Source organism: Gorilla gorilla, chromosome 6 (assembly GCF_029281585.2).
Source record: "Gorilla gorilla gorilla isolate KB3781 chromosome 6, NHGRI_mGorGor1-v2.1_pri, whole genome shotgun sequence".
NCBI lineage: Eukaryota > Metazoa > Chordata > Mammalia > Primates > Hominidae > Gorilla > Gorilla gorilla.
In genome coordinates, this window is record NC_073230.2 from 9,270,807 (window position 1) to 9,293,552 (window position 22,746).

The following is a 22,746-nucleotide window of genomic DNA, read 5'->3' on the forward strand; positions in this document are numbered from 1 at the left end:
AAGGCCGGGGCCGCCGAGTTGGGAGGAGGGGACTCGCTCTTCAGCCTCCAGGGCCAGGTGCTCCATCTGCCCCATGGGGCGGAGCCACCCCACACCCCTGGGTTTGGTGCTGCCAGCCGGGTCCAGGCCCTCTCTTGGCCCTGGAGAGATGGGCACAGAGGGCAGTCTCCCCTCGATGCACCCTTATCTGTGAGGACAGTGCCTCCATCCGGGTTCCATCAGCAAAGGGAAGCCCCAGCCCACGCGGAGCTGGGGCCTGGCCTTGAGGCAGAGCTGGAAGCTGCTACGTGGAGGGGCCTCAGCCCATGGTGGTGGGGAGGGCACCCCAGCCACCCTTGGTCCCAGCTGCCACCTGTGCACTCCCTGAGTGGAGATGCCTGACTCACCCTAACGTTGTCCAGGCTGCAGATGGCGGCGGCTGCTGAGGGAGCTCCTTCCCCTCCTCCCGCCCACCCGGCTAGGGCTAGGCCACAGATAACACAGGGCGAGTGGGAGTGTCTAGGGGAGAAGATTTTATTTCACAAGGTGAGGAACCCGGGCTGGTGGCCGACGCCCACACACCAGGCTCCGGGACGCATGGGGTCTGCACGTGGGGAGGGTGCCGGCCGCCCCAGCAGGAAGCCCGACGTAGGTCCCAGCGTGTCTGTCAGTCATGCCGCTGCCCTGTGGGGCTGGAGAGGCAGGACATGCACCCAGCCTGTGGCTGGCGGGGCAGGGGACCTGCAGGTCAGGCCAAGCAGAGTGGCTCCAGCTATGCCCCCGAGGCTGCAGGCTACGCCACGGTCTGGCGGCTGAAGAGCTCGAGGGTGAGCGAGCTGAGGAAGGCAGGGATGCTGTCCTGGCGCCGCAGGTGCACCTCGATGAGCTCGCCCACGGTGTGCGAGAACTCTGTCTCCAGTAGCTGCATCTTGGAACCCGAGGGGCTGGTGGCCTGCAGGGCGGTCAAGAGACAAGACAGCGGTCAGCCCGACAGGTCTCTCCCTCTCCCCTCCCTCCCAACACAGCCCCTCCAGCCATGGGGGCTTCCCTCAGTCTGAGGACCTGGACAGGGATAGATGCGTCCTCAACCCTGCCAGGCCTTATTCCAGGTCACCTAAAGGGACCGAATTAACCCAGGGCAAGGTCTCTGTTGTCTACACAGGCAGCTGGGGGTCCCAGGCACTGCGGGGTGTGCCCACCCGAGGGGCTGCCACCTTGCTCCTTCCTCCATCTGCGGGGCTCCAGCACCTGTGCCCCCACCTGTGACAGGCCCCAGTGCCACTCTTCACTGAGGCTGGAGGACCCCACGCCCTGGGCAAGTCCTGCAACGCCTTCCACACTGCCTGGGCCCCATGACCTAGTTTCCCCACTTGTGCAGGGGGCGCTGGGGGCCCAGGGGGAGTCTGGCTCTGTGGATTCTGCAGCCCAGAGGGCGGCCTCCTGTAACTGGAGAACGGGCAAGGAGGAGCTTCCAGACAGCGCTGCAGGCCCCAGGGGACCCAGGGCAACAGCCACAGGGTTCAGGTCACACAGCAGGTCTGAGCAAGCTGCTGTGCCACAGTCCTGGGCTGTGAGGGGAGTGGGCAGAGGCCCTTCTGAGCTGCTCCCGAGAGCCAGCCCCAGGTCAGGCAGGACACAAACCCAGCCCACCACAAAGCTCCCTCTCAAGCCACGTCCCTGAAAAGTCCTGTACCCAGAATATGCCCAGAACTGCCACAACTCCACCATGAAGAGGAAAGGGCCAAGTAAACAAGGCGCCCTTGAACATTTCTCCAGAGAAGAGCCACACACGGCCAATGAGCTCATGCCAGGACGCCGGGCACCGGGGAAACGGTGAACCGCAACTGAGCGAGACACGGACCCGCCTCGCGCCGACGGCCACTGCGAGCAAACACCATGAGCTGCTGGGTCGGGGGAAATCGGACCCTCCGCGTCGCTGGCGGGAGCGTGTGTGGTGCGGCCACTGCAAACAGCCGGCGGCTCCTCAAAGAGCTGAACGCAGAGTCCATGGGCCCAGCACCCGCCCGGGCGCGCAGCCCACGCACAGACCTCGGCATGGACGTCCACCGCAACACGATCCCATCACCAACAGATGGAACGCGGAACCAGCCCTCACCCGCCGGAGGGAGAGACAAAACCGGGTTTAGCCGTCAACACCGCTTCGTACAGCCGAACTCTGAGACACGCTGCCACGTGGACAAACCCTGAAAACACGCCCAGCCAGTCACAGAGACCTTTCGACACAACTGCGTGCCCAGGGGATGTCCTGGAGGGGCACGTCAGGGCTCAGGGCCGGTGGAAAGGTGCCACGGTTAGACTGGTCGCGGCTGCGCACTGAATGTGCCGGGAAGAACGGAACGGTAGACTAATGGAGCGCTAGACTTGAGAGGGAGCCGCATGTGTGTGCATCAGAGCTCAGGAAACCGTTTTTTGGAAAGCGCTCCCTCCGCCCGGCAGCCCGCTGGGAACCCTCCCCAGGAGCCACAGGGCGGCCTGGCTCCATCCAGCTTGGTCCTGGCAGCTCCCCTGTCCACCGGAGCAAGCCTAGGCTGGGCCCCGCCCTGATGGTGTCGCCCCTCCCCTCACCACCTTTGGAGCACGTGCTGCCCCCGAGGCCCTGCGGCCTGACCTGTTCCTGCACCTCCTGTTTCTCAGGAGCCGTCCCCCTGCCCTCCCCGTTTCAGCTGCCTTAGTACATTTGGCCTTGTCATAGTTCAACACAAACCATTTTTAAACAAAAACAAGAGAAACCACTCTGACCTTTTACTGAGAAAATCCTTTCATTTCTGCCTTCTGCTCTTGATTCTGATTTTCTCCCCCTAAATGTCAGAGGGGCTGATTCTCCTGCAGCTGCCGGGCAGGGGTGGGGAGGCAGTGTGGGAAGAAGTCTCCTTAGCCGGCCCTTCGCCCTCCTCCCAACCCCAGGGCTGGCAACCTGGCTGGGCCTGGGGCACTGTGGTGCAGACTCCGGCCAGGCTGGACCAAAGAATAGCTGTTCTCCAGGCACCCGCCTTCCCCGGCCCTCAGAGGCTGGCAGGCTCTTCCCCGGCCCTCAGAGGCTGGCAGGCTTTGGGAGCCTGGCCGTTCATTTCTAAAAATATTTTTTTTTAGAGACAAGTCTCACTCTGTCACCCAGGCTGGTGTGCAGTGGCATGATAATGGGTCACTCAGCCTCAAGCTCCTGGGCTCAAGTGATCCACCTCAGCCTCCTCAGCAGTTGGAATGACAGGCATGTGCCAGCACACCTGGCTAATTTTTAAATTTTTTGAGAGAGAGACTTTAGCTATGTTGCCCAGGCTGGTCTCAAACTCCTGGCCTGACGTGATCCTCCTGCCTCAGCTGCCCACGACGTGAGGATTACAGGTGTGAGCTCTGATCATTCTTTATTTGAAACAGGTGCACCCCGTCAGCGTCAGCAAGACAGCAGCTCCCAATGGTAGGCTGGGCCGCCCACTCACGGCTCCTACAGCACCTCCTCTCTGCTGGCCTCAGGTGGCTCTGGAAGAATGACGCCCTAAGATACCGCGCTGCCCTCCAGGTGGGGGTGGACGGAGACAGGCAGGAGTCACCAGTGCTACTCTCCCAGCTCAAACCCCACACGAAGGCAGACCCAGCGTTTGCAAAACACCAGCCCCCTGTGAACAAGTCGACCTGCCGTGCAGCCCACCTCTGACTCCGTTTCCCCCAGCGTACCTGGCTGCATTGGGAGGCTCCACCTCGGTCCAACACTCCGGCAGCACTCCGGCATTAGCAGGACCTGCTGAATGAGCGGCGCCGGGCCCATCCATCTCTGCCATCTCTACTCAGCCCTCTGCCATGTTCAAATATCACACAGTCCCCAGGTACCTCGTAAATCACTGTAATTAGGGGCTGCTCACTTAAAATTAGAGCGCAATTTTTTAAAAAGCAAATTGCCAGTAAGACACGTTGGCTGTGGCTGGAAATATTTCTGAGGCTGCCTGCGCGCAGGCTCTGGCTTCCTCTCCCTCTGCCTGGCCGGCCCGAGCTACCACCTGTCTAGTCTGCACACATAGCGGCCGTGTGGCTGGCGGGTGCCCTGGGGGAGACTGAGACACTCACTCTTAATGAAGACACTCGCGGCGTCCATTGTGGCCACTGCCCTCCAGTCCAGACCCTGGCTGGCCTGGCCTGGGGCTCGCCTGCCCCTCTGGAAGCAGAGAGGGCCTGCCCTGGAGGGCCGGGGACCTCTGCAGCACGTCCGTGGAACACGTGGGCCAGGGAGTGTGTGCCCGGCCCCCATTCCAGCTCTGCCACGTTAGCAGTGCTCACTCGGTGCCTAGGGCTGATGGGTCTTACTAAGCGCTGGTCCCACCATCCCCTGAGCCGAGCCCCATGGTGTCCCAGCGGGCACGGACAAGAGGCACGGAGTGAGGGAGGGGTGGGGGCTGACAAAGGGCTTGGGGAGCAGAGACAGCGCCTCTCTCCACACACCACCAACCGCAGGATGTGGTGGGGCTCGGAGGCCAAGGGGGAAGTGTGAGGGATTCCTGTCAAGAACAAGACCCCCTGCTGCTGAGGGTCCAAGAGAAACTCCATGAACGGGGAAACTCGAGGGGAGGAAGCTAGAGATGGAATGAAGGAAGCCCTGAATCCTGGCTCAAACAAGCAAAGCTGAAATAATGCAGTAAAATGAGAAGACACGCAGGAAATGGAAACGATGCTACTTGGAGATACTGGGAAGTTATGTGAATGCTGTTCATCTGTGGGGTGGTGTGAAGAGGTGGAGGCCACACCAGTGGACATCAAAACCAGAAAGCAGTCAGAGAAACACAACGGGAAAACTGTAAGTGCCTGGAAATTAAACAGCACACTTCTAAGTAATCCACGAGTCAAATGGGATGCCTCGAAGGAAATAAAAAAGAGAACAGAATGGAAACAAGAATACAGCATAATGAAATTTGCCAGACGCACCCAAGGCAGTGCTTAGAGGGAAACGGACAGCACTCAATGCCTGTATCAGGAAAGGAGAAAGATCTCAAATCGCTTCTGTAAATTCCTACTTCAAGAAACGAAGGGAAAAACAAGCCCGAAGCAGGAGGAGGAAATAATAAAAGTAGGCATGAACAGGAAAACAAAACAGTTATTAAAACCAAAAACTGGTTCTTTAAAAAATAGCAATAAGGCCGGCCAGGAGCAGGGGCTCATGCCTGTGATCTTTGCACTTTGGGAGGCCAAGGTGAGAGGATCACTTGAGCCCTGGAGTTTGAGACCAGCCTGGACAACACAGTGAGACCCCATCTCCATAATCTAATCAATCAGCCAGGTGTGGTGGCATACACCTGTAGCCCCAGGTATGTGGGATCACGTGGGCCTAGGAGTTTGAGGCTGTAGTGAGCTATGATCACACCACTGCACTCCAGCCTGGGCAACAGAGTGAAACCCTGTCTCAAAAATTTGTTAGAAAGACCAGCAACGATAAATTGATAAACCCCTGGCAAAACTGACAAAGATTAAAAAGGGGGAACGCCTGTAATCCCAGCACTTTGGGAGGCCAAGGCAGGGCATCACGAGGTCAGGAGATCGAGACCATCCTGGCTAACACGGTGAAACCCCATCTCTACTAAAAATACAAAAAATTAGCCGGGTGTGGTGGCGGGTGCCTGTAGTCCCAGCTCCTTGGGAGGCTGAGGCAGGAGAATGGCATGAACCCAGAAGGCGGAGCTTGCAGTGAGCTGAGATCGTGCCACTGCACTCCAGCCTGAGCAATACAGTGAGACTCCATCTCAAAAAAAAAAAAAAAGGGGGGGGGGAGAGTGAAATGACCAATATCAGAAATGAAATGGAAATATTATAATAGATCCAGAAGCTATTAAAATAACAATAAAAAATACTACAACAAAACTTGATGCTCATAACGAACTGGACGGATTCCTCGAAAACCACATACTACCAAAACGTGCCAAGATAAAATAGCCTCGGTAGTCCTATAACCATTAAATAAATCGAGTTTGTTGTAATTAAAATGCTACTCAAAATCTCCAGTCCCAGATGGTTTCACTAGAAAGTTTTACCGAACATTAAATATGAATTAATACCAATTTTACACAATCCTTTTTCAGTTAACAAAAGACAGGGAAACACCTTTCCACTATTAACCTTGTACTGAAACCAACAAGGATGGTGTGCACACAAAGAAAAATAAGCATCAGTCTCTCATGAACTTAGCTGCAAAAATACTCAACAAGTACTAACAAATGGAATCCAGCAACACACGAAAAAGAGTATCACACCCTGACCAAGTGGGATTCAGTTTAGGTGTACAACGACAGCTAGTTCAAATTTGAAAATCAGTCAATGTTATTCACCCTATCAACAGGCTAAAGGAAAACAATGATATGATCCTATTGACACAGGCAAAGCATTTGACAAAATTTAATCTCCATTCCTGACAAGAACTCTTGCAAAGCAGGAATCAAGGGAAAGTCCTCTGACTTGGTAAAAAGCACCACGAAGAACCCTCAGCTCACGCTGCTTCACGGAAGAGTCTGGCCGCCTTCCCTCATTCGGTCAGTGGAGAGCTGGCTTTCCCCACTCATCCTCAACCCAGCATGGGAGCTCCTCACGCCAGGGCATGCAGGTAAGAAAAGGAAAGCAGCAGCATAGGGATTGGAAAAGAACAGAACTGTCTCTACTCGCAAATCACATGACGGCCCACGTGGAAAACCCTAAGCAATCTGCAGAGAACTCCTAGAATGACGTGACGGCCCACGTAGAAAATCCTGAGCAATCTGCAGAAAACTCCTCGAACACTAAGTGAGTTCACGAAGGTTGCAGGAAATAAGATGAACATACAAAAATTAACCACATTTCTATAAAGCAATTGCAAACAAGTGAAAAACAAAATTAAAAGGCAATATAATGTACAGAACATCTTAAATACTCGGGTATACATCTAACAAAAACTTGTATAGTGTCTGTTTGCAGAAAGTTAGGAAATACTGATGAAAGGAATCAAAAGAATGTTTGTATAAATAGATACAATGTTTATGAAGTGGAAGACTTATAGTAAATCAATTTTTCCAAAATTGATCTTTGGTTTTAAAGTAATTGCTGTCTAAACCTCAGCATAGATATATATATATATATATATATATATATATTTTTTTTTTTTTTTTTGGAAAGAGGGTCTTATTCTGTCACCCAGGCTGGAGTGCAGTGGTGTGGTCTTGGCTCACTGCAGCCTCAAGCAATCTTCCTGCCTCAACGTGCCAAGTAGCTGTAGCTACAGGTGCGCACCACCACTCATGGCTGTATTTTTTTCATAGAGATGGGGTCTCCCTGTGTTGCCCAGGCTGGTCTCCAACTCCTGGGCTCAAGCAATCCTTTTGCCTTGGCTTCCCCAAGTGTTGGGATTACAGGCGTGAGCCACCATGCCTGGCCAGCATATTTTTTTTTTTCTTTTGGTAGAGAGACACAAGATTATTCTAAAATGTATATGGAAAGCAATTCCAAAAAAGAAGAGTAGAGGAATTGCCCTTCCTGATGTTGAGAACTGTACAGCTACAGCACAGCGTTATACGGCTCCTACATCAGACAGACATGGCTGGGGCAGCGCTGGAGGGGAGATGTGGACACCAGCGGAACAGAACAGAGGAACTCGAAAGAGACCCACAGACGCATCCAGGCCACTTTCTAACAGAGAATATTATGCCGTGACCAAGTGGTACTTAGTTTAGGTGTACGAGGCTAGCTTGGTATTTGAAAATCAATCAGTGTAATCTGCTATATCAACAGGCTAAACAACATATGATCCTATTAATCGATACAGAAAAGTCACAAAAAAGTCACAAAGGTGCTACAGTGGAGGAAGGGCAGTCTTGTCTTTGCTACAGCTAGAGCCGGAGCAGCTGGACACACTTAGTTAAAAAAAAATTTTTTTTTGACTGAAACCTCACATCTCATATAAAATTTAATTCAAACTGTATCATGAACTTACAGGTAAAACACAGAATTATTTTAAAAAAGAAATCTTCAGGATCTGGATGAGGCAGAGCTCTCACACTCAACACCAAAGCACAATCCATAGAATAAAATTATAATGGATAAATGGGCCTCGCCAAAATTTTAGGAAATTGCACAGTGGAAGAGCCTGTGAAGTAGACACAAGGACAAGCTACACGACAGGGCGCCAGCGTCTCCCTGCCCATCTCTCCTAGAACGCCACGGCCACAGGGGACTCCGGCACCTGGAGGGGCCAGTGCACAGAACCCGGAGGGGTGACTGCAGCGTCTTAACCCCCAAGTGGGATTCCTGCCTGTGCCCTGGCCCCACAGGGCAAGGCCCACATCTGTCTTGCTTCTCTCTTTTCCCAGAACAGACCTCACCAGGCTGGAGAGTGGCCTGGGCACAGAGGCCGGGGCTGTGGCATCAGCGGCCATCGTGAGGACAGAGCGCCCAGGTGTTCTCAGACACACCCCTGCTCCCACTGGCCTTCCTGGGAGAAGCACCCCCTTGTTCCAGATGAGAAGCCGCAGCTGCTGGGCCAGGGGAGGCATGAATATTCCATGCTCGGATCTGCAAGCGCCACGCACCTAACTGGACACAGCTCCAGGCGCCTGCTTCCCTGAAGCCCAATCCTCCTGTCCTTGGTGTGCTGCAAGCGCCGCTCCCGAGCAGGGCTGTGTGTGGGGAGAGGAGAGGAAAGGAGCCCTCGGGGGAAGTTATGCTGAGAGCCCATTTGTGGGGGGAGGGAGAGCGGGAAGCAAGGTCCATGAGGATGGGGTGTCCTGCAGCTGGGTCCTGACCGGGGGCTGCTCCCTCTCCTGGGCCTAGGCACTGCAGGAAAACGGCAGGTAGTCAGCCTGCCACGACCTCCCGGCCACCACCACACACCCTCGACAGACCTTCCAGATAGACGGCTCGATCCTGACTTGAGCACTGCCAGCCCCAACGCCCCCCCTCTTACACCACTTGCTTGTGCGGGCCTGGTGGCAGAGCTGCCGACGTCGGGGGCTTTCACACCCACCAGAACTAGCTTCTAACCTCGGCTTGGCCACCAGGAAGCTGGGTGACCCTGGGCACACCGACACACCTCTCTGAGCCTGGTCTGCACGCTGGGCATTGCCGAGAAGACTAACGAAGTCAGGTGCGTAAAATCACCGGGCTCAGGGGAGACACCGAGCACAGTGGGATGAGGAAACCCTGTGCCCATGTCACCCCGGGCCATGAGGACGGCAGCTGCCCCGTGCCCTGGCGCCATCGGATGGCCTCTACTGGGAAGTGAGCTGCTCCCAGCCTTGTCCCCACCTCGCTGCAGCAGGACTGGTTGTCTGCCAGGCCACAGAGCCCCCAAGCTTCCCACAGAGGCTCCCCCACCAGGACCCGCGGGAGAGGAGATGGGCGTGCCTGGTTGGCATCTGCCCGGGCAGCCACAGGTCTCTGTGAACCTCGCTTGTAGAAGACACCTGCTCTCAAAGCCAGCAAAGGGGAGATTTTTTTTTGTCTTGACGCTGTAAGGAAATCAAAAAGTGTTTTCAACTTCAAAAGACTCTCCGGGCTTCTCAAGTTGAGAATCTGATGCATCCCAGGCACTTTCATGCACACATGGGGCGAGCCGGGGAGGAGACTCAGCAGCGTCCGCCGAGAGTCAGCCTTGAACTTCAGGGGTGAGAAAACCCTTCAAGTTCACACTGCAGCACGACACACACTCCCACACCCACACTCACAGAGTGCAAAAGGACCCTTAGAAAATCATCAAAGTGTTAATGGCGGTTAACTCGGAGTGTTGGGACGGAAAGTGACTCATGGTTCTCTGCATTTTCCAGATTTTTTTATATGCTGCATATTTGTAATTAGGAAAAATGTATATCTAAATTATATCTGCAAGAGCGGAAAAGCTTCAAGACAGGCCGCTGAGCACACGGGTTCCCCACTGCAGACACATGCAAGCCCCAATCCTTATCCACCTGGCCTGCAACCCTCGGGCGTCTTGCTCGTCTGCCCGTCTGCCTGGAGCATCTCCAGACACTCTGTGGGAGGCCCCTCTGTGGGCTGCTGAGGCCGGTGCTGCCCACCCACCTGCCCCAGATGTCCTGGGCCTGGGGTGCCACGCTGGCGTCATGGCTGGCATCTTGGCTGGCGGCACCACAGACGCCAGGCGTGGGTCACAGCGTGAGCCCAGCCAGCTGGTTGGGGTAGGTGGCGCTGGTCAGGTGGCCACAGCAGAGTCCGCTGAGGCCACCTGTCATAGGGCTGGCTGCTGAGGTGTGAGAGACACGGGCCCATGCCCCTTGGCACCCAGCAGCCAGGGCACCCAGGTTGGGCTTGTACAAATCCCAGGTGGGACACAGCTCTGTCTGTCCACGGGTCTTTGCGGTGCCCGTCTGAGCGCCTGTGAACAGTGCTGGGCAGTCTCACCATGCACACAGCTCTGCACGAGCCTCCACGGCCAGGGCCGCCCTCCCTTCCCTAAAAAGTCTCAGGGGCTGAAGGCCTTGGGCCATGGCATCAGGGTCCAGAGGTGATAAACCTGGGTAATGTGTGCCCTCATCCCAGTGGGTGCTGCTGGGGGTTAGAGGTCAGCACAGTCCCAGCCCCGGGGTTGGCACAGTCCCAGCCCCAGGGTTGGAGGTCAGCACACTCCCAGCCCTGGGATTAGCACAGTCCCAGCCCCGGGGTTGGCGGTCGGCACAGTCCCAGCCCGGGGCAGGGTTGGAGGGTGGCACAGTCCCAGCCCCGGGCGGGGTTGGAGGCTGGCACAGTCCCAACCCCGGGGTTGGCGGTCGGCACAGTCCCAGCCCCGGACGGGGTTGGCGGTCGGCACAGTCCCAGCCCTGGGGTTGGAGGTCAGCGCGGTCCCAGCTTGGCTTCATGACCTCAGCAGCAGTGATCTGTATCCCAAAGTTCAGGCATGATAACGTCAAGACCGTGCTGAGCCTGCCAGGTACAGCGTGAAAATGGCTGGTGCTACCGTGGTCTACACAACCTGTTAGACCGCGATACCGAGGACTCCTGGCAGCCTCACACCTCACAGCTGGGCTCTGCACAGCAGTCTCAGGTGCTGTGGGGCCAGCCTGCCTGCTGCACATCCACGGCCCGAGGGTGATCCAGGAGCAGCAGCCACCGCCGAGCCCTGATAGTCACTGCCTGGCCTGTCCGCGCTCTGAGGACGGAGACAGCAAGCTTTTCGCCTCTGGGGTATTACCTCGGCCAAGGGACTCCTCCTCCAGGCTGGCCACAGGACTTGTTACAGCCTATGCCTGACTCCCCCGCTCATGGCCTCACTCCCTCGTGGATGCCCATGACCGGCCCAGCCCCACCCTGCACAGGCCCCCCAGCTCCAGGCCCAGCCCAGCTCAGCTCCTCGGAGCTCCTGGTCCAGAGGTCCAGGTTTGATCCCAGGACACCCTGCTGTGTGCACGACCCTCAGCTCCCACCCCTCTCTGCCCCACTGTCCCTCCGGCGTCCCTCGGAGGAGGCCACACAGCCGGGCCCAAAGGAGGCCTCGCAGATGCTGCCACGTGAGCACCGCGCTGAGGGCCTGGCGGCAACTGGGTCAGGACAGCTTGGACAGAACGCCGAGAACAAATGTCCCGGCATGAAGTTCCAAAGAACGGAAGCTGGCAAAAAGCGTGTCCGGCACGGGGAAAATAGCTCAGCCAATTATTCCTGCCTAATTGTACCGAGGAAAGCATCTAAATACTGCCTGTGCTAATTATACCAGCGTTATTGGGGTTTATCTTCCCGGCGAGGGTGACCTTTCCTTCAAGAGTGACTGGCGGGGCGGGCAAGGCCAGGCACCCCAGCAGTCGCAGAAAAATCCCAAACCAACAATTATTATTATTATTATTCTATTTATACAGCTCGCCCTCGCACACGGGCGTTCTGCTTTACAGCCACACGCAGCTGCTCCTGCAGCCGCAGCCGGAGGGGAGCCGAGGGAGTGGGGGCGCCGGCTCGGGGTGGGGCGGCCTGCGCAGCCCCTGCTGTGAGTGGCATCCGCCACGGGCGGCTCCAAGGGCCGTGGAAGGGCATGGAGGCCACAGGGATGAGTTAGAGGTGGTGGCGGGGAGGGAGAAGGGGCTGAGTGTGGGTTAAAAGACAGGGCCCCGAGGGCAGCAGGAGCGCAGAGCACAGTGAAGGTTAAGGGAAGAAAGGGGACGCGGCGGGCAGGCAGGACAGGTGCTCAGCTCAGGCACGCGGGTGAGGAGGGAGGAGCTGCAGCACAGCCGTCGCCCAGTGGCTCCCTGAGCCCCGCCCAGGTGTGGGGTCCTCCCCTCCCGAGCCCGTCCCGGTTGTGGGGTTCTCCCCTCCTGAGCCCCGCCTGGCTGTGGGGTCCTCCCCTCCTGAGCCCCGCCTGGCTGTGGGGTCCTCCCCTCCTGAGCCCCGCCTGGCTGTGGGGTCCTCCCCTCCTGGGCCCGGGCTAGACAGCACCACCCTTTCCAGATGTAGCTGAATGAGAACAGGAGAGGACGTCAGCGGCCTCTGTGCCTTTTCACCTCCCACCTAGGCGAGGCCCATGCTGCTGGGGGTGACGTTTCGTGGAGCGCCACGCTTAGGGCAATGTGATGCTGGGCATGCGGGGTGAGGAGGGCCGGAGATGCAGGCCCGCCCTCCTGTGAGGCTGCCCCTCTTATCTGCTGTGGGCCCCGGGGCCCATCAGTTTGTCTCTCTGAGCTGAAGTTTCCTGAATGTAAAATGGAGACAAAATGCCTATTTTCCCACCTCAGAGGGCGGCCGGCAGCTTCCGGCCGAGACAGAGCCACAAGGACAGATGCACCTGCCATCTGAAACAGCCAGAATATGAGGCATCAAATGTGAAACAACAGTTTTCAGTCAGGAAGGGTGGCGGGCCCTGAGAGACGGGGCGAGCCCAGGGAGACGGTCACAGCCCAGGCAGGGCCTCGGGGGACCCGAGTTGAGGGACAGGGCTGGAGCTGGAGCCAGGGCGCAGAACAGAGTGCCAGAGAGGAGGGGTGAGTTCGCTAGAGTGCTCGGTGAGAGGCTGAGAAAACCTGGAGCATTAGAGAGAAAAACCCAGAAAACGGCTCCTGAAGCTCACACTGGGCTGGAGCAGTGCCTGTCTCCGGTAGCCTCGCGGGAAAGCCTGCGAACTAGGCGGCTCCAGGGCACAGCATTGAGATGGACACCCCTCAGCAAGGGAAAGTGTGAGCCCCAGACAGACGGTGCCCTGCTCCCACCTCACATTTCCTAAACCGAGACCCAGGGAACCAGGCTGTTTCCAAGTACCTGAACTGTGTCTCCGAACAGAGCTCACGAATATTTATAGGAACACACACACACACATGCATGCACAGGCACACGCACACATGCACACACAGCCTCGCAGCACTCAACAAAGAGAAAATCAGCTGAGTGAAACAAACCTAGGGCTGACCTGACGTCAGAAGCGGCAGATCACATTAAGTCACTGTAACTTTGCTCCATATGCCCAAAAAGTTGAGGACAGACATAAAAGGGACAAAAAAGAGCCAAATTGACCTTCTAAGGATGAAGACAACAAGTGCAGGGGACGGATCCATGCCAGATCAAACATCGCGGAAACAGGATCAGTGAAGCTGCAGATACAACCACGGAAACCATCCGAGATGAAACAGATGAAAAAAAGAAAGAAAAGCGCATACAAACAAAAAGGAAAAAACGGAAAGATAAATATAAAGGAGGCAGCACATCGGGCGTGGGCTGTGGGGCAACGTCACGTGGCCTGACACGTGGGGCAGGAGTCCCGGAGGCAGGCTGGTGGCACTTCTGAAATGGCTCCTCATGGTCCCCACCTCCAGGCATCACCCGTATCAGCGCCAGCCCTTCAGCGTGACTTACAGCTGATGCAAAGTGTGGCGCAAGTGCTGGCTTCCCCTCTGCAGTCACGTCACAGCAGCCGTGACTTCTGCGGCTCCCACCCTGGTTCTCAGAGCTCTGACACGCCAGCTGCCGTGCGTGAGCTGCCCACGTGGCGAGGAGCTGCCATAGGAACCAAGCACTGCAGCCCAACCACGGATGAGAAGCAGAATCCTTCTGACGGCCACATAGGTGTACCTGGACGTGGGACGTTCCCCAGCAGAGCCAAGAGGACCGTGGCTGGTGAGGTCTCTGAGCAGAGAGCCAGCTCAGCCACACTTGGATTCCTGACCCCAGAAGCCACGAGCCAGTGAGTTCTGCAGTGATGTTATTCAAGGACTGGTTGCCAGTGGTGGGGACAGCAAAGAGTCTTGAAAAAATAATGACCCCAATTTTCTGAAATGTGTGGAAAAGTGTAAACTGAGAGATCTGAGAAGTTCAAAGAACCCCAACCACCAAAAAAAAAAAAGGCAGGGGGAGGAAACGACATTAAAGTACACAAAGTACATCATAATCAAACTGCTCAAAACCAGCAGTACAGATGAAATCTTAAAAGCAGTCAGAAGAAGAAAAGACAATTGACCGACAGAGGAACAAAGATGAGGATGACAGCAGACTTCTCAGAGGAAATACTGGAATTAAGATGACAGTGAGATCACCTCTGTAAAGTACAGAAAGACAAAGCCCAGAATTCTCCACCCAGTGGAAATATCTCCCCCCAAATAAAGACTTCTTCAGGTGTGCAAGAGCTTAAAATATCCCAAAAAGCAGCTGATACACACTGCAAGAATATTAAAGGAAGCCCTTCAGACAGAAGGAAAATGAGGATGCAAACAGGGGCTTACACAACAGGCCAGGCCAGTGGCTCATGCCTGTAATCCCAGCACTGTGGGAGGCTGAGGTGGGAGGATCACCCGAGGTCAGGAGTTCAAGACCAGCCTGGCCAACATGGTGAAATCCTGTTTCTACTAAAAATACAAAAATTGGCCACGTGCAGTGGCACATCCCTGTAATCCCAGCTACTCGGGAGGCTGAGGCAGGAGAATCACTTTAACCTGGGAGGCGAAGGTTGCAGTGAGCCGAGATCGCGCCACTGCACTCCAGCCTGGGCGACACAGTGAGACTCTGCCTCAAAAAAAAATAAATAAAAATAAAAACAAACATGGGCCTACACAAGAAGAAGGAACAGCCCTACTCCTTCCATGAATAAGGGGTGGGAGCTGCATGTGCAGACATATACAACATTTACAATTATTATTTACATCTCTTTCAAAGATAGCTGACTAAACAGAAATAAAAACAAAGTATTGTGGGGTTTATCATGTGCATAAATAAAATATAAGCAGACGACTAAGGCAGGAAGGAGAAGACTGGAAGTACGTGACTGTCACGTTCTCACACTACACATAAGGCGGTGTCATATCATTCGAGGATGACTGTGTTGTTAAAGATCTACATGCCCTAAATCCTAACACAACCTGTAAAAAATACAGTTAACAAATCCAAAAAGGAGGCACATGAACTTGTAAAAAATTCAACCCAAGAAAGGCAGAAAAAGAGGGAAAAAAAAAGAACAAAGGACAGACAGGACAAACAGAAAACAAATAACAAGATGATAGACTTATCAAAGTAGTAATCAATTTAAAGGTAAATGGCCCAGTGAAAAGGCAGAGAATGTCAGATTTTATGCACATTTAAGACTCAGCTATATCTTGCTTTTAAGAAGCACATTTTAACTATGAAGACGCAGTAGATTAAAAGTAACGTGAAGCAGATACAGCGTGCTCACAGAAGCCAATTCGCCCTGTGTTCACATGAGCACACCTCGCTTCATCCGTGGCCTGACCGTGCCTCACAGACACTGCATTTTTTACAAATTTAAGGTCTGTGTCTGGCAAGTCTATTGGCACTATTTTTCCAAAAGCATGGATTCACTTCATGTCTGTGTCATATATATTTCCAACTTTTTCATTATTAGTATATCTTTTATGGTAATCTGTCATCTGTGATCTTTGATGTCACCATTGTAATGGTTTCGGAGCTCCACAAACAGTGCCCATAAGACAGCAAACTTAACTGATAAACGTGTGTGTTCTGACTGCTCCACTGACCAGCCATCCCCCATCTCTCTCCTTCTCCTTAGGCCTCCCCATTCCCTGAGACACGACCATCACAACAATATTGACACCAGGCCCATTAATAACCCTACAATGGCTTCTAGGTGTTCAAGTGAAAGAAGACTCACATGTCTCTCACTTTAAATCAAAAGCTAGAGATAATTAGGTTTAGTGAGGAAGGCATGTTGAAAACTGAGGCCAAAAGCTAGGTCTCTTGCACAACACAGCTAGCCTGCAAAGGAGAAGTTCGTAAAGGAAATCACAAGGGCTATTCCAACAAACACATGAATGATAAGAAAGCAGAACAGGCTTACTGCTAATATGGAGACGGTAAATGAGCTCTTGGGGCCCTTAAGAATGATACTAAGTCTTCTCTGTCTGTGCTCTATCAGTGGAACAACGAAGCCTGGATGACAGCACATCTGTTCAAACGTAGCACAGTGCACTGAATATTTTAAGCCCACTGTTCAGACCTCCTGCTCAGAAAACAAAATTCCTTTCAAAATATTATTGCTCACTGACAATGCAACTAGTTACTGGGCTCTGATGGAGATGAACGTTGTTTCTATGACTGCTAACACAGCATCCATCCTGTGGCCCCTAGATCAAGGGACAATTGACTTTCAAGTGTTATTATTTAAGAAATACATTTTGTAAGGCTATAGTTGTCACAGAGTGCTTCCTCTAATGAATCTGGGCAAAGTCAACTGAAAAGCTTCTGGAAAGGAGCTGTCATTCTAGTTGCCATTAAGAACATCAGTGATTTATGAGAGGAGGTCAAAGTATCACCATGAACAGGAGTTTGCAGAAGTTGGTTCCAACCCTCATGGATGACTTGGTTCAAGAAGAGGTCAGTGGAGGAAGATGGACAGATGTGGTGAAAATAGCAAGAGAATTAGAATTAGAAGCAGAGCCTGAAGATGTGACTAAACTGCTGCAATCTCATGATCAAGCTTGAATGGATGAGGAGCTGCTGCTTATGAATGAACAAAGAAAGTGGTTTCTTGAGATGGAATCTGCTCCTGGTGAAAATGCTGTGAACATTGTTGAAAAATGACAGCAAAGTACATCAACTTAGTTGATAAAGCAGTTTGAGGGGTTGAGAGGATTGGCTCCAAGATAGAAAGAAGTTCTACTGTAGGTAAAATGGTTTTAGACAGCATTGCATGCTACAGAGAAATCTTTCATGAAAGGAAGAGTCAATCAATGTGGCCAGCTTCATTGCTGTGTTTTTTTTTTTTTGGGGGGGGTGCGGGTGGGGATGGAGTCGTGCTCTGTTGCCCAGGCTGGAGTGCAGTGGCACGATCTCAGCTCACTGCAACCTCCACCTCCCAGGTTCAAGTGATTCTCGTGCCTCAGCCTCCCAAGTAGCTGGGATTACAGGTACGTGCCACCATGCCCAGCTAATTTTTGTGTTTGTAGTAGAGACAGGGTTTCACCATGTTGGCCAGGCTGGTCTCGAACTACTGGCCTCAAGTGATCCACTTGCCTCAGCCTCCCAAAGTGCTGGGATTACAGGCGTGAGCCACTGCACCCAGCCCATTGGTGTTTTTAAGAAACTGTCACAGCCACCCCAGCCTTCAGCAACCACCACCCTGATCTGTCAGCAGCCATCACCATCAAAGCAAGAACCTCCACCAGCAAAGAGATTACAACTGGCTAAAGGTTCGGGTGATCATTAGCATTTTTAAGCAATAAAGTATTTTTAAAATCAGGACATGTACATTGTTTTTTAAAGACATAATGCTATTGTACACTTGACAGACTATAGTACAGGATAAACATAACTTTTATATGCACTGGGAAACAAAATGCATGGGACTTGCTTTATTGTGATATTGGTTTAATCACAGTGATCTGGAACCAAATGTGCGATATACCCAAGGTTGCTTATTGACAGTGCAGCTCTGTATCAGACAAAGTAGATTTCAGAGCAAAGAATATTACTAGCAATAAAGGTCATTTCATAATGATAAAAGCATCCATTTATATATGAAACAAAAACTGGAATGCAAGAAGGAATAGAGAAATCTGTAATTATAGTCAGAGATGTCAATATTCATCTATCAATAACTGATAGAACAGGAAAACAGAAAATTGGCAAGGATATAGAAGCTTTGCAAACATTATTAAAAATGTCAGCTACTTGACATCGATGTAGCACATTCCAGCGGGATACAGGATACACACAGATTTCAAGTACACACACAACATTTACCAAGGCAGTAACATTCTGGATGGACCTTAAAACAAATTTCAAGAAATGTGACCATATGCAGTGGCTCACGCCCGTAATCCCAGCACTTTGGGAGGCCGAGGCAGGTGGATCACCTGAGATCAGGAGTTCGAGACCAGCCTGGCCAACATGGTGAAACCCCATCTCTACTAAAAATACAAAAATTAGCCAGGCGTGGTGGCACGTGCCTGTAATCCCAGTTACTTGTGAGGCTGAGGTAGGAGGCAGGAGAATTACTTGAACCTGGAAGGCAGAGGTTGCAGTAAGCTGAGATCGCACCATGCACTCCAGCCTGGGTGACAGAATGAGACTCCGTCTCCAAAAAAAGTAGAAGGATTCAGACCGTTCCGAGAATGTTCTCTGACAATAATGAAATTAAATGAGAAATTAGTAACAGAACGGCATCTGGAGATTTTCAAAAAATGTGGAAACTAACACACTTCTAAATAACCCATATGTCAAAGAAGAAATCAAAAGGGAGGTTAGTAAGTGATTTGAACTGAATGAAGATAAAAACAAAATATCAGAATTTGTGGGATGCCACTGGAGCAGAAACTAGGGGGAAACTTATAGCACTGAATGTCCACATTAAAAAAAGAAGGTCTCAAATCAGAGACTTCAGCTTCGACCTTAAGGAACTAAAGAAGGGCAAATTAGACAAAGTAAGCAGAAGAAAGAAAATAAAGATCAAAGCAACAATGGTGAAAGAAAACAAGAAAGCAGTAGAAATAATAAAACCCAAAGCTGTTTCTAAACCCAGCTGGGTCCAAACCCAGACTGACCTGGAATAAAAGAGAAGAGACAAATTACTAACATCAGGAAGAAGAGGGATGATAGCACTACAGATCCTACAGATGTTAAAAGGATAGTAAGAGAAATTATGAACAACTTTATGCCAATACCTTTGAAAACAGATAAAATGGACAAACTTCTGAAGATGCAAACTACTAAAGCTCACCACAAAAGAAAAAGACAATGTGAATAACTCTATGTCTATCAAGACACTGATGTGTAGTTAAAACCTCAGGAAGAAAACTTCAAGGTTCAATGGGTTTACCGATGAATTGGATCAACTATTTAAAAAAGAAATAATATCAATTCTACATTAACTCTTTTCTTCCAGTTTGTTTTAATCAAGAATTCTACATGAACTCTTTAAGAAAACTGAAGAGGAGGAATGCTTTCCAACTCACTCTGTGAGACCAACATTACTATGATATACAAATCAGAAGACATTACAAGCCGCACCCCCCCAAAACTATGGAACAACCCTAAGGAATATTTATGCAAAAATTCAAAACAAAACGGTTAGCAATTCACATCCAATAACATATAAAAAGGATAATGTAGTATGACTAAGTGGGGTTTATCCTAAGAATACAAGGTTGGTTTAACCCTAGAAAATCAAAGTAATTCCACATATTAACAAAGTACAAAAGGAAAATCATATGATCAACTCAATAAATGCAGAAAAAGCATCTGATCAAACCCAACAGGCATTCCTCAAAAAAAAAAAAAAATCTCAGCAAACTAGGATTAGAAGAGAACTTCCTCAGCCTGAGAAAGGGTATCTATGAACGACGTACAGAGAATATCACACTTAATGGCTGAAGATTGGATGCTTCTCCCTCAGATCTGAAACAGGACAAGGATGTTCACTCTCACTGCTTGTATTCAGCATCATCCTGAAGGTTCTAGCTAGTGAAATAACACAAGAACAAGGAACTTCACAAGCATCCAGTGTGGGTAAGTGGAAGTGCAAGTGTACTTACAGATAATATCATTGTCTAAGGAGAAAATCCCATCAGATATACTAAGAAGCTACTGGAACTAACACATGAGTTTAGCGAAGTTGCAAAATAAAAAGATCAACATACAAATGAATTGTTTTTATATAGTAGCAACAGAAATTAAATGTAAAAACAAAACCCTTTTATAATAATATCAAAATCTAAAATACTTGGGATAAATCTGAAAAAGATGTGAAATATCTATGTTATCAGGAAGGGGTCTCAATCTAGACCCCAAAAGAGGGTTCTTGGATCTCACACAAGAAAGAATTTGAGGTGAGTCCATACAGTGAAGTGAAAGCAAGTTTATTAGGAAAGTAAAGAAACAGAAGAATGGCTACTCCATAGGCAGAGCAGTGACGTGGGCTGCTCAACTAACACTTATACTATATTTCTTGATTATATGCTAATGAAGGGGTGGATTATTCATGAGTTTTCCAGGAAAGGGGTAGGCAATTCCCAGAACTAAGGGTTCTTCCCCCTTTTAGACCATATAGGGGAAACTCCTGACATTGCTATGGCATTTGTAAGCTGTCATGGCACTGGTGGGAGTGTCGTGTCATATGCTAATGCATTATAATTACAGTATAATGAGCAGTGAGGATGACCAGAGATCACTTTCTTTTTTCTTTCTTTTTTCTTTTTTTAAGACGGAGTCTCACTCTGCCGCCCAGGCTGGAGTGCAGTGGCGCAATCTCAGCTCACTACAACCTCTGCCTCCTGGGTTCAAGCAATTCTCCTGCCTCAGCCTCCTGAGTAGCTGGGATTACAGGCATGCACCACCATGCCCGGCTAATTTTTGTATTTTTAGTAAAGATGGGGTTTTACCATGTTGGTCAGGCTGTTCTCGAACTCCTGATCTCATGATCTGCCTGCCTCAGCCTCCCAAAGTGCTGGGATTACAGGCATGAGCCACTGCGCCTGGCTGACCAGAGGTCATTTTCATGGCTGTCTTGGTTTTGGTGGGTTTGGGGCCAGCTTCTTTACTGCAACCTGTTTTATCAGCCAAGTCTTTGTGACTTGCATCTTGTGCGGACCTCCTATCTCATCTTGTGACTACGAACGCCTAACCTTCTGGGAAAGCAGCCCTGTAGGTCTCAGTCTTATTTCACCCAGTCCTTATTCAAAATGGAGTCACTCTGGTTCAAATGCCTCTGATACCCGCACACTGAAAATGAGAACACATTGCTGAGAGAAACTGTTCATAGATTAGAAGTTTCCATATTGTTAAGATGTCAATTATCCCCAAAATGATCTATAGAGTCAGCGTAATTTCAATTAAAATCCTAGCAGGCTGACAAAGATGCAAAAGGCTATTCAGTAAAAAAGAATGATCTTGATGCTGGAGTAACTAGACGTTCATATGCAATAAAAAATGAAAAAGAGTCAATCCAGACCTTGCACCATATAAAAAAAACTCAAAATGGATCATGAACACAAATGTAAAATTTAGAACTATAAAACTTCTAGAAGAAAAAAAAATGGAGGCAGTCTTTGTGACCTTGGGTTAGGTAAAGATTTCTTAGATACGACAGCAAAAGCACACTCCATAAAATAAAAGACTGGTAAGTTAGACTTAATCAAAATTAAAAATGTCTGCTCTTCAAAAGACATTGTTAAGAGAATGAAAAGACATGTCATGTATAAGGAGAGAACACCAGCAATGTACATATTTGATGAAGGATTTGCATCTGGAGTATACAAAGAACTCTCAAAACTCATTAAGGAAACACAGAACCCCATAAATAATTAGCAGAAGATGTGAACAGGCACTTCAGCGAAGACCAGCAAGATGGCACAGGGACAGATGCTCAGTGTCATTCGTCATGAGGAAAATGCAAATTAAAACCGCAATGAGACGCCGTCAGTCACCTCTTAGAAGGACTGAAATTAAAAAGACTGATCATGTCAAGTACTGGTGACCGTGTGGAGAAACTACAAGTCTCCTATACTGCTGATAGGAATGGAAAATGGTGCAGGCACTTTGGAAAACAGCTTGGCAACTTCTTGTAAAGTTAAGCGTACACCGACCACACAATCAAGCAGTTCCGATTTAGCCAAGAGAAAAGAAATAAATGTCTGTGCAAAGCTTGCAAGTGAACGTTCACTGTACACTTTATTTGCAACAGCCCCAAGCTGGAAGCCACTGGAATGCCCGTCAGCATCTGGATGAAGACACTGTGGTCTATCCGTATGACTGTAAAGGGATAAACTGTTGATACCATAGCAACATGGATAAATCTCAAACTAACTACGCTTAGTAGAAGAAGCCAGAGGAGAAAGGCTAGATACTGCGTGATGCCACTTACAGAAACTCTAGAAAACATGGATGAACCCGTGGTGACAGGAAACACAGAAGGATCAGTGGCTGCCTGGGGTCGGGTTGCAGTGGGAGGGGCAAGGCAGGCTGCACAGGGCCTGGGATCTGGGGGCGAAGGGTCTGTTCACTGCCTTGATGGCCTCACGGGTGCGTGTATACAGATGGTGGCTCATCAATAACGCAGAATCAGCAAACAGGGAAGCCCCGGCAGGAGGAGGTGGTGGCATCGGGGGCAGGTCCAGCTGTCACAGGCCAGCCTGGTGAAACACGGCAGCGTGCTGCTTCTCCAGACAAAACTGCTCCCTCTTGGGTGTCTAGAGGCGATTCCCGCGTAGCTCTGCCTGGACTGGGAAACATATTCCTAACCCCGTGCAGGGGCTGCAGTCCCTCTACCCGAAACCCACGCCAACACCCACTTCACATTTTGCATTGGAATCTCAGGAGGTTCACGGACCCTCTAACCCAGCGGCACCCGCAGCCCCTGGG

General features: G+C 51.0%; 1 protein-coding gene across 15 annotated transcripts in view; it reads right to left on the reverse strand.

The window, feature by feature from the left end:
* Window positions 1–495: 495 nt before the first annotated feature.
* The window catches only part of MAD1L1 (mitotic arrest deficient 1 like 1), a 420,579-nt gene continuing 398,328 nt past the window's right edge, over window positions 496–22,746 (reverse strand). For all 15 annotated transcript variants that reach the window (XM_031013142.3, XM_031013141.3, XM_031013143.3 and 12 more), the window contains one exon: window positions 496–931. In XM_031013142.3, the coding sequence (XP_030869002.2) occupies window positions 773–931 (159 nt within the window). In that variant the 3' untranslated portion in view covers window positions 496–772. The remainder of the gene's footprint in view (window positions 932–22,746) is intronic.